A 12,150-nucleotide genomic window follows, 5' to 3' on the forward strand; every position below is an offset into this window, starting at 1 on the left:
ATTCTTTACCTAACTCACTTTAAAGCATCTATGTTATCACGTTTCGAACTGTGATATGATATGAGAAACGACAAAAAAGAACACATTTTTATGTAGACAATTAAGAGTTAGGACAACCAATAATTTGATCTCAATGTAGCAAGCGATTATAAATTATGTAGAGTTCTTTAATGACAAGACATGACTACATTTGAAATTACTATTTCAACTAAATTTCTCATTCATAGTTGAATTCCTAGTGAACATCGATTCAAATTCGAATATATTTATAAATCCTATGTGATATTCAATTGGACTTCTTGAAAAACCAAGACATGTCATAAAGGGCAATAATTTAATAAGTAAAGTGAAATGGTCATGGGTTAGGACTTAGATATAGTAGTATAGGCACATTTATACTTTCTTAGGGTACAAAGGGTAGTGGAATGGCTACAAGTAATTCCACCATCTTTGAATCAAATCAATCATTTAGATGATGTTGGTAAAAGCTCATATACAATTGTCCAATTGTTGTTGGTGACTCAGTCATGTCTTTTTCTACTTATAGATCTCATCTTCATTTTCTTTAACAAACGAAAAAAGTTACAATAAAAATTACAAAATTTGTAAAATAGGTCTTAAATACTTCCAAGCGAAGTAACCCAATAACTCAAATCAAATGTAACTTGGTTAATAAGGTAAAAATATAGCTCTTAAGAATCAATAGGAAAATTGATTAATTTGTCAAAATAACTCTTTTTTTAAGGTCAAATATTTTATACATCTTTTTTCTCGAACTTCATAATTTGAGGTTATTTATTGATAAAGTTATACAAAAATCTCAACAAATTTTTCGTTACCGCTCAAATCAAAGGTGCTTAAATCAAAGATCAAAGAAGGACTAATATGTGTGGATGACATAATAAAGTTTTATTTTAATGGTTTCAAATGTCTTTAATTTATTAATTCTTTAAAGTATTATAATTTAATCTTAAGTTAATTAAAGATAATGATTATGAAATCTTTATATATATATATATATGGACATTTGATCTATAGTTATATTGGATTATTTGAGTTTTATTTTATTCATGGGTTATACTCAAACAAAATTGGGTTGAATTATTTAAGTTCAACAAACATACTAAAAAATAGCATTAAGTTTTGTAAACTAAATTTGAGAATTTTAAATTAATTTCAATTTTTGTTTTCATGTATAAAAACAAGGAACACATTTTTTTTTTTAAACAATCTCCCTTTCTTACATATTTTGATTTAGTTGGGCCGTTCCAATATACTATTGTGGCCCAAAACGCACAAAAGTCTGGATTGAATTAAAAGATGGAAAATGAGATCCTATTAACTTCTTAAAATTGAATATACATTTTTATAAATAAATGTTCTGAAAATTAATCTTGTATAATTAATGAACTTGAACTAAAGAGTCCGTAAAAATTAATCTTTTATAATTTATTTATTTAAATAACTAAACAAAAATCCTAGTCATTTTTATAATTTATTTATTTAAATAATTTCAATATATATATTTCTCCAAAATTTTCTTAGTAACTAATAATTATTTGGAAAATAATATATATGCAATGGCTTGCTCCCTTAAATGAATCCCATTCTTGACGTTAAAGAGACAGCTAATAAATAATTAAAATGTTCTTAATTATGTTCATTTACTTACCAAAGGATTAAATGTTGCATTTAAGGTAATTTTTAATTAATGCCTTTTAAACTTGGAACTAATTAATGAGAAAATTAATGTGAGATATGTTGTTTTAATTTTCTTATCGGTTACAAACTTATAATAACACGATTAATTTCAAGTTTTCTCCTTAAATATATTTTTACTACATTTATTATTTATTTCATTTTTAACAGGGCTTTAATTCTTATAATAGATTAACCCAACACAAATTCAAATTTTATCACTTGAACAATAATTTTTTTAAGTAACATAGTTCATAGTTTTCATATTCTCTTAAAATATTTTATTATTACATGGATCATTTAAAATAAAATTATTTATATAAAATAAAATTATGATTATATCATAAAATGGATTTTAATATATTTTAATTAAATATTATCAATAGATTGAAACTAAAAAGTGTTATATATTTATATTATATATCTATCAAGTTTATTGGTAAGAGTCGGTGTAAGAGACAAAAATGTCACGGTGGTTCAATTTTTTTTTAAAACGCTTTGAGTTGAAGTTGGGTATTTATTTAAAATTATTTTTTATTTATAAATTTTGTAAAGAAAATTGGTTGGTCGGCGAAAAAGGGAGAATTGTATATGAGAAAGTATATGGTTGGTTCATTTATTTTCTACCAAAGCTTATTCTATATGAATCTTGAACTCTTTTAATTATACCATTTTTTAATTTTTATTTTTTAACATTATTTAGTTTTCTAAAAAAAAATTAAATAAAAAATTTGTCTATAAACTCATACACATAATATTAATAAACCACTCAAAAATTATATAAATAATTAAATGAAAATAAAGAAAAGTTGTTGTTTTCAATGTGAACATACACAGAATTAAAGTGAGGTAATCATAAAATATAGCAATTAATAAATAAGAAAAAATGGAGATTCTTCATTAATCTCTAGATTTTCTCAAACTATTTTAAACAAATGAATGCTACTAATTCTTAAACTATATATATATATTAAAAAAATCTTGCTAAATGAATATTTAACATTAATGCCTATTTGAACTATATGTGAACTAAATATAGAATAATTACTCACTTTCAAATAGAGAAACTCCTAAAATTAGTTTATTAAATAGTCTTAATGTTTATTTAATTGATAGAAAAGTTGGATATAACTTCGATTAATTCACAAATTATTCGAGGTTCTTTGCAAAAGTTGTTGATCCTTTTCAAAAAAACTTTTTTACTTAAAATAATAAAAGCTTATATAAATAATAATTAAGGGTACAAATTTAAAGAGAAAAAATCGGGAAAATTCGATACCAAAATAAGTTAAATGACTAGAAATAAAAGTTAATTTAAACTATTTTTTGTTATTTTAAATAATATTTTTTTTGTCTCATTAGTTTAGTGTGATTGAGTGATTCTAACCATTTTAAATTTTGATCTAACTAAAAAACATTAATGAATTTGTTTGTTACATTTAATAAAATTTATGTAAATGAGTATGCTCAAAAAATTATTTCACTTTAGAACAACTTTCATTGAATATTAAATCTTCTCATTGTCATAAAATTTGAATATTTTGTAAATTTATTAATGACATATATATATATATATATATATATATATATATATATATATATATATATATATATATATATATATTTTTATCAATTATAGAGTTTAATCGAACACGTTTGAAACTTATAGAGTAAGTATATTATTTGTGCACATTTCTTTTAGATGTACATGGATTTTGATTTTAAACTATAGTTTTGAAATGAGTTTAAATAATGTATAATTTAAAAATTGGTCATAATGAGTTTCACACTTGAGCTAAATATTGTTCTTAATCAAATTCAATCGTCCAATTGATTAAATTTGTTCTTTTTAATATATAATAGACTTTATTTAATTAATTAGGATATATTTGTAGTTGTTGATACTTGATATATCTATATTCACTTAAATGATTCATAAAAGGAATTACCATATCATGAATGGTTATATATGAACTAAGCCAAATATGAAAATTGAAGGAAAATATCTTCAAAATCTTAATTTTCCATTTATATACTAAATTATTAATTTTAGGTATTAAATGATTGATCTGTTGTCAATTATGTAACAAAAGAAATAAGAATTTTTAACAAATGTATACTAAATGTTTTCTTACATGATATTTAAATTTTTTCGAGAAAAAAAAAACTTTGATTTTTTAAAATTTTGTATTGGTAATTTTGAATTTTGATGTATACACTCATTTAGTACATACTATAACATGTAAAAATAATAAAACTATAAGAAAAAAAACTGAATTTGTTTGTAAATTTTAATCTTGTGTTATTAAGGCTGTGGTGCTTGCTTTTTACAACTTGGGGGAAATATTTTAAAACTGGTAAAATTAAGGACATATATCAAAGTTTTGAAAAAGTTAATGGACATATTTATTTGTTAGTTATGTATTTTTTTATTTTACCTTCAAGCCAAAAACAAATTATAATGAAATCAAATAAAAAACTAATAATTAAGCCTCTGAACTATTTATAACTTTAATATAAACTCCATAACTTTTTATATAAAAAAAGTCCAATATACTACTAAACTCGTATCACTTTGTAAAAGTTGGTCATATTTATGACAATTACAAATAAACATTTATTCTAATTCAGATTTGACGCATATCACGTAACTCTAGTAGTACGGGTCGTACATAAACTTATAGTTATAACTTTTTATTTAATTTAATACGAATTTAAAACATTAAAATAGTAAAAGATGCTTTCATATTTTGCTATCCCTGGTAGACGCGTATATATAATTGTTTTTCATATTTATCATAATTTTCAATATGTTTGCACATTTTAAAACATTGCCCAAAAAAAGAAAAATAATCAATAAAAGGAAAATGTTATTCTCACCATAAATGGCCTTCATTAATCCTACCTCATTAAGTAACAAAACCCATATAAGAGAAAGAATAAAAATAAAGAATAAGAAGATAGAGTCATTGTTAAATATTTGATCAATCTTTCAAAATCTTTATCTTGAATGGAGATTGAAGTAAAATCAAGAGATGAAGATCAAGAACATGATCAATATCTCTTTTCCACCTTCCAACAAAATCCATCTCCTCTTCTACTCCTTCCAAACATATATCCAAAGCTTGAAACTATGGAATTAGACCACTTCTCCTCCCCCATCACTAAGCCTCCATTTATCTTCCAAGACTTCCACCACTCCTCATTTGCTTATGGATCTTCATCTTCATCATCCTCCTCGTCGTCATCATCTCTACCCGCGTTGCAAACCTCGTGTTTTGATCCTTTCGATCCGTTTCCAAATATACCCTTATCTCTCGATGATCATGATATCTTTTATAGCGAGTTCAAGCCATTTAACAACAATAACAACATAATGGGAGGCCATTTTCAAACCCTACAACGAGGTATCCATGAAGATCATGTGATGGAATCCGACCATACCTTTATGGATCCATACGACGATCAAGATCCAATGGACATGATCACTAAGCCAAGGATGATGATGAACTTTGTGATACCCGACGAGGGATCATGTGTAACTGCAACAGATCAGAACAATAACCGGTTATACTTGGAAGATGGTGGTAGAGACAAGGGAGATGGCAGTCGAGGTTCCATGTTAGCTATTATGCCGCCACCTAGGAGGGCAATGAAGGCTCGGAAGAAGTCTAATTCGATCAAAGGCCAATGGACTATTGAAGAAGACAGGTGCTCGATCATATGCCTTTCTTTTATTTTCTTTGAAAGATTTAAACCATTTCATTAATCCATATTTTCAAAAGATCGCAAAAATGGGCATAACATGCTCATGTCATCGTATTTTTCATTGTTTATATGAATTATCGATTAAGATGATGCAACTATTTCATATACTAATATATAATTTTTGGAAGGCTTTTGATACAAATGGTGGAGAAATTTGGAGTTAGAAAATGGTCTCATATTGCTCAAAAGCTTAAAGGAAGGATTGGTAAGCAATGTAGAGAAAGATGGCACAACCATCTTAGGCCTGATATCAAGGTAATTAATTAATTAATTAATTAGAAGAAATGAATTATATTATATTAATTCTTAATCTTATACATATTAATACTATTTTTGGAATCAATTAATTATAATGTAGAAGGATATATGGAGTGAAGAGGAAGATAGGATTCTAATCACGGCCCATTTAGAAGTGGGCAACAAATGGGCCGAGATAGCGAAACGACTATCGGGCCGGACAGAAAACTCGATAAAGAATCATTGGAATGCAACAAAGCGTCGCCAATACTCACGTAGGAAATGTCGGTCCAAACATCCTAAGCCGAGTTCTCTTCTTCAAAACTATATCAAAAGCCTTAACCCGCCGGTTTGCATGATCAACCCGACAGCTGATAACAACAACACGATGAGACACGATTATGAGTTACCTACTGTGGAACTGACACCGACTGATCCGTGCCATGCGGTGATGAATAATTACTTTGATGAATTTGACACATTCGATGCAAAGATGGAGATGATGATGATGGACGAGATTGTGCTACCCGAGTTGGATCATGAACAGATTGACTTAGCTGCGATGTTGCAGCCCTTGGATCAGGTGGTGATACAGAAGGAAATGGATTTGATTGAGATGATTTCTCTTGTCAACAATAATAATTGATATCATATGCATGGTTTTCTTAATTTCATGTTATAATATATGTTATAAAACACACACATACTAAATATTATTATCTTTCTCTTTAATACACACATTACAAGGATTATTGATTATAATATATAACATATTCAGTTTGCACTATATTTTCCAAATTATCTTATTTATAATTTTATTTTTTATTTTTCTAATCTGATTTAAAAAAAAAAAATAGTGAAGTCATTGTTCATTTACTTTCTTATTTATACAAACTTATATGTCACATCTATCTTAATTTTGGTTTGTTATTTAATCAAACAGTTGCTTGTGATACAACTTAAAATTCAACTATTTACAAAGTTTTAAATTTAATTGTCAAATGAATATGTAATTTCAATCCTTTGAAATAGTTTGATGTTGGGTTATTTGGGATTTTTAGTTTTTATTTGGAAAAAATATTGAAAAATATATGATTTAAAATTTTAATTAGTTAAATTATTATAATATTTTTTTTATATTTATAATTTAAATTTTATAAAATTAAAGTAGTTTAGTAAAGATAAAAAAAAAATATGATAGACAAAAATCTGGATATAAAAAAACAAAAACCAACATCAAACAAGCTTTTTATTTATTTTTACCAAAAACCCTACTTATTACATCTAATTTATTTTTAATTATCCATTTCATTTGGATATGAAGAATTGAATTTGGATTTTATAATTGACATTAAATTTTAATTTGTGTTTAAAAAAATTATAAAATTACAATTTAATTTAATTTATATATTTGAAAAAAAATATAAAATTAATTTAAATATATATATTATTAAAATATTAATTTGACATATTATATAACTTAAGTGTCAAAATTGTTTAGAATTCAATATATATATATATATATTCAAATATTAACTTCTAAATTAAAAAAAATATATATATTCCTCATTTAACTTCCAAAAATTCAAATATTAAGTTGAATATAGTATTAAAATTTTAATTTTTGTCAAAAATTATTTAAAATTCGATTCTCATTAAATATATATATATATATTCAAATATAAACCTTCTAAATTCATACAAAGAATATTCCGTATTTAACTTCCTAAATTCACAATTTTAAAATATCGAGGAAATTAAAAAAAAAAAAAAAAGTTCAACACATTAAGAATGTGGTATGATATTAAGATATTTTATTTAAAAAATATAAAAAAATAAATATAAAAATTATAATTCTAAACTAAAAATAACATAATTATAAAATTATATTAATTTTGAATTATATTAAAATTCTAATTTTAATTTCAATTCCAAATCTTATTATTAAGAATAAAATAGTTTTCAAATGGAATCGGTTTAATTTGGGAAGTGTATGAATGAATGACCTATTAATTAAATGTTCCAAAGGTATTTTCAATTTGAAATTGAAATCATTGTCATTGGTCACTAAAACCTAACAACCGAAATTTGCAATTGAGATAAATGAGATTCAGATAAAGCTTAAAAGAAAGGAACTAACTCACTTTGATTGTTTGTTTCATCACTCTTGTAAGCTGCAAACAATATGGATGGGGAACTGATCCAATCCAAAGAATGAGCCAATTAGGTCAAAACAGTAAAACAAATTTGAACAATTACAACAACAAACAAAAGTCCTTAAAACACTTTCCTCGATCAAAATCAACCTGCAATGAAGTCCGCTACCAAAAAACTAATCTGATCTTCCCATTCATGCTTTCTTGGGCTTGGCCTTCTTCACTCTCGAGTAAAGGAACACTCCAGCCAACGCAATTCCAGTCCCTAAAACCACAATCACAATTAACTACTATTTCTAGTTCAAAGGGGAAGGAAATGAAAGAAATACACATTATTATTAATTACCCAAAGAGTTTATGGGTGAGACTGGTGTCCTGAAGAAGAACACTGATGAAACAATCACTACAACCCGCTTTACACAATTACCCACCGAGTGTGTTATAGGGGATACCCTCTGCAAAATCATGTAGGATACCTGCCCAATACCAAAATTAAAAAAAAGGATATTTTAGAATATATTTGGTTAATGATAATGAGTAAATTGTTGATTGGGTAAATGATTAAGTAGAGATTTTTCAAACCTGCTGATAGGCATGGAAGCAAAGTGCAGCGATAATAGACCTAATGTAAACCTGTTTGACATTCAATCCCTAGGAACAAGGCAAAATTATGATTAAAAAGAACAAATGTCAAAAATGATTAGTAACTAGTAATATCGAAATTGACTTACAGCGGATTGTAGGTACACCGGTGTAACTTTGATCCCTTCCATAAAAATGGTAACTGGAGCCAACAAGATGAAAGACATGATTGTGATGAAAGAGAAAAGATTAATGTTGTCCAAGGATTCCTGTGACACATAACTTATTACTACCACTTTCACCACTTTAGTGTTCTAGATATGTCAATATCAGTGTTCTAAACGGCGGTAGGCGGTGGCGGAGCGGTAAGTGACTGCCTACTGCCTCGGGTGCCTAGGCGGTGCTTAGGCGGTGCCTAGGCGGTTGAATATAAATATAATAAAGATGTTCATAATTATCATTTTACTAAAAGTCAAATTAATATTCTCTAATATAGTAACATTTAACAAAAAATAAGTATGTAGACGAGTTAGAGAAGAGATAGATGATTAGATAATCTAAGAAAATGTAGATGATCAAGGAGGTGAGATGAGGTGAATGAGATAAGAAACAAAAAAGAAGAAGATAAATGAATTGGAATGTAAAGAGTCGTTTCAAAATTTAAATAGTGGGTGATAAAGAGTTTTTTTTTTATTAAATATATGTATACATATATTAATATTAGTAATTAATTAATTAAAAATAATAAATAATTAAATAATATGACCGCCTCATTTATAGGCGGAGCGGTGTTGGACCGCCTACCGCCTGGGCGCCGCCTAGGCGGCCGCCTCGACCGCCATTTAGAACACTGGTCAATATATAAAGGTTGAATGGTTTATTCACTACCTCTTTCTTGACCATGAACTTTTTGCTAAGGACATTGCGGGATTGGTTGGTCAAGTTTGACGCCATAGCACTCCAGAAACCTGCCCTGTTACAAAAATATATATAAAAGTAAAAAAAGAGAATGTGAGATGTTTGCTTCTATCTTTATAAAAACAAAAAGTTACATCCCTAGATTAGAGCAAATAAAGTCTTCTTATTTGTTACCAATTAAAAGAGGCCTCTGTCATAGATGCCAATGCAACTCCACCCACAATAGGAAGAAGTGAAGAAACTACCCCAAGACTAGGAGTCTGCATGAACAATTCATATATAATGAAAGTTTTAGACATACAAGAGGACCTAGTATTTGCAACACCAGAAATCATGATAGGAAAAGTATACAATGCTTCCACAAAGGATCTAAATACTATAAACCCTAGATCAACTTATCCACTCTGATAGTTTACAGGTAGTAGTTTAGGAATGTACTAAAGCATCAATCATTTACATGATGCATACCTCCCCCAAGAACATGGCAGAAAGGACAACTGAGAAAAATGGCTCCATGGCTTTAATGGTATGAGTGAAAGAAACGGCAACTTTTCCAAGACTCATGTTTGTAAAAACATTACCCAAAGTGTGAACCAAAGCCAGTGGCAAAATTGCAGCAAGCTGTCGTGTCACAGATTTAAGAAACGGGATCAGCATAATATCATTAAACTAAATCAAGGAAACCTTTCAGTTACTTCGAGTCTAACTAACTACCTGTGCCCCATTAAACTTTGGCCTCTTATAGAGATTCAAGGTCCACATTGTGACTACAAGCAAACTCCCAACAGCAAACTGGACAGTAGTGACTGTTATTGGAAATGGAAACACTTTGAGCACCTGTAAATCAAATTAGTATAAGTATATCAATCTCTTTCCATAAATTACTTCGAATCAAGTCAACTTGGTTAATAAGCATACACTTCCTATCCATTGCTAAGACTATAAATGCCATGACACCAGTCCTAGAACAAATATTCAGATTACATAGGTGGTGTTTAACCTGTCAATTCTTGAGAACCGGAGAACTACAGTCACATCTATTACAAACGTGATTAATTGTTTTTACAACCGAGATAATAACTTATAGTAATTACTAATGAGTATGAGCTGGAGTCACAACTTGTTATCAACAAGGGAGAAGATAACTAATATAAATTACTAGAGTTTGAGCTAGAAATACTGATTGCAGCACTATGATGTTTCTATAAAAGCAATTAGTATCTAATAGCAATATGATTACTACAGTTTGAGCTAGAAATACTGATTGCAGCACTATGATGTTTATATAAAAGCAAATAGCATCTAAAAGCGATATGATTACTACAGTTTAAGCTAGAAATACTGATTTTAGCACTACGATGTTTCTATAAAAGCAATTGGTATCTAAAGGCGATAAGATTACTACAATTTGAGCTAGAAATGCTGATTAGAATTACCTGTTTGTTATAGATGTTAAAATATATGTTGAAAAGGTACCACAGACCGAAAAGAGAACCAAGCTGTAAGGTGCTGGCTAAGCTGTTTGAACTCTCAGTCTCTCCGGCGCTTTCTGCTGCTTGAACGACAATGCTGTCCGATTCTGGCTCTGGAATCGGAGATGGAGTCGATATCCATCCGTTTAATGATGAAAAAGAACGAATCGACGGAAATCGAGTAGAGGAGGAGTGTTTTGAGGTGAAACGTAGCGATCTGGAAGGAGATGGTACAGAAATAGGATCGAATCTGTTGAAAGGAGTGGAAAGATTCCTAGATTTGGGGATGAAGATTGAGGGAGAGAAAGTGAACGCGGTGCTCTGCATTTTTTTCAGATCGGGAATGGAATGAGAGTGAGTTTTTGGAGAGTCCGCCGGAGAGAAGAAAAAGAAGAAGAAGGAGGTGAGAAGTTAGGTAAGGAATCGCTAGAGAGTGGCGATTAGATTTTGTTTTTTCAAATAAACCTATTAGAAAAGAGACAACGGTTGGGACAATTTGGATATTTACTCCTATCAATTGAAAAAAAAAATGAAATATATATCTATATAAAATTTTATATTTTAAATCTAGTTTATAAGTTGAAAGTTTTGAATATGAATTTTTTTAAATTCGGTGACAAACCTTCAATTTGCTGGAGTTAAATTACATTAATTAATTATTTATTTATAAATAATTAATAAATAATAAGGGAAATTTGATTAAATAACCTCAAAGACGAGGTTATTTGATCTAGTGGTGGCTTGCTAATTTTTTTGCGCTCGTGGTCTTTTTATTTTTTTTGGACGATATTGCCCTTATAGCGAAACACTAAGTGAATTAGGGTTAGTATAAATACTCTAATATTTTTATTTCCTTAGTTTCCTTTCTCTCTCTTCTCCTGTTCTCTTTTTCACGGCGGCCGGCGGCGACGACGGAGGTTGCAGGCGGCGGTTCAGTTCATACAGATTTACAAGATCTAACATAATCCATTTATGTTTTTATCTATACATATTTACAAGATCTATATAGAACTAACCCTAAATCTATTTTGCATGCAGGTCTCCGTATCTAAGGTTTAGTGTATGCAGGTCTCCGATTCTAAGGATTTGAAGGTCGAGGAAGATGTTCATTTCAAAATCTAATTCGAGTTATTTTCATGTTTACATTTTTTTCATTTCAAAAATCTTTTCATATTTCGTTCTGGTTCATATTTGGTCATATTTGTGGATTCTTATTTGTTATTTGGTTCATGTTTGAGCATTTCGTTAGGTTATTATTTGTTATTGAAATGGGTGACTTTATAACCCTTTGCAAGGAACTGAGGCGAATTAAATGTTGG

General features: G+C 28.4%; 2 protein-coding genes across 2 annotated transcripts; one reads left to right on the plus strand and one right to left on the minus strand.

The window, feature by feature from the left end:
- Positions 1-4,708: 4,708 nt before the first annotated feature.
- LOC124912755 (transcription factor MYB98-like) lies at positions 4,709-6,349 on the plus strand. The gene is made up of 3 exons (XM_047453406.1): positions 4,709-5,409; positions 5,595-5,721; positions 5,825-6,349. Exons 1-3 carry the CDS (start codon positions 4,709-4,711, stop codon positions 6,347-6,349), a joined length of 1,353 nt encoding a protein of 450 aa, XP_047309362.1.
- A 1,469-nt stretch (positions 6,350-7,818) lies between these two features.
- Positions 7,819-11,246, minus strand: LOC124918201 (phosphoenolpyruvate/phosphate translocator 1, chloroplastic-like). The gene is made up of 9 exons (XM_047458408.1): positions 10,796-11,246; positions 10,074-10,196; positions 9,828-9,980; positions 9,534-9,619; positions 9,330-9,414; positions 8,591-8,710; positions 8,442-8,510; positions 8,206-8,335; positions 7,819-8,124 (listed from the first exon to the last, which is right to left on the minus strand). Exons 1-9 carry the CDS (start codon positions 11,156-11,158, stop codon positions 8,054-8,056), a joined length of 1,200 nt encoding a protein of 399 aa, XP_047314364.1. The 5' UTR covers positions 11,159-11,246; the 3' UTR covers positions 7,819-8,053.
- Positions 11,247-12,150: the final 904 nt, after the last annotated feature.

The sequence above is a fragment of the Impatiens glandulifera genome, chromosome 1 (genome assembly GCF_907164915.1).
Source record: "Impatiens glandulifera chromosome 1, dImpGla2.1, whole genome shotgun sequence".
NCBI lineage: Eukaryota > Viridiplantae > Streptophyta > Magnoliopsida > Ericales > Balsaminaceae > Impatiens > Impatiens glandulifera.

What these genes read in the sequence shown, in the direction of transcription:
- LOC124912755 (XM_047453406.1), top strand. Translation starts at nt 4,709, where the DNA reads ATGGAGATTGAAGTAAAATCAAGAGATGAAGATCAAGAACATGATCAA. An exon ending in TGGACTATTGAAGAAGACAG is followed by an intron (nt 5,410 to 5,594) that starts GTGCTCGATCAT and finishes AATTTTTGGAAG; the next exon opens with GCTTTTGATACAAATGGTGG. An exon ending in ATCTTAGGCCTGATATCAAG is followed by an intron (nt 5,722 to 5,824) that starts GTAATTAATTAA and finishes ATTATAATGTAG; the next exon opens with AAGGATATATGGAGTGAAGA.
- LOC124918201 (XM_047458408.1), bottom strand. Translation starts at nt 11,158, where the DNA reads ATGCAGAGCACCGCGTTCACTTTCTCTCCCTCAATCTTCATCCCCAAA. An exon ending in TTAACATCTATAACAAACAG is followed by an intron (nt 10,197 to 10,795) that starts GTAATTCTAATC and finishes TTTGATTTACAG; the next exon opens with GTGCTCAAAGTGTTTCCATT. An exon ending in CTGCCATGTTCTTGGGGGAG is followed by an intron (nt 9,620 to 9,827) that starts GTATGCATCATG and finishes TTGTTCATGCAG; the next exon opens with ACTCCTAGTCTTGGGGTAGT.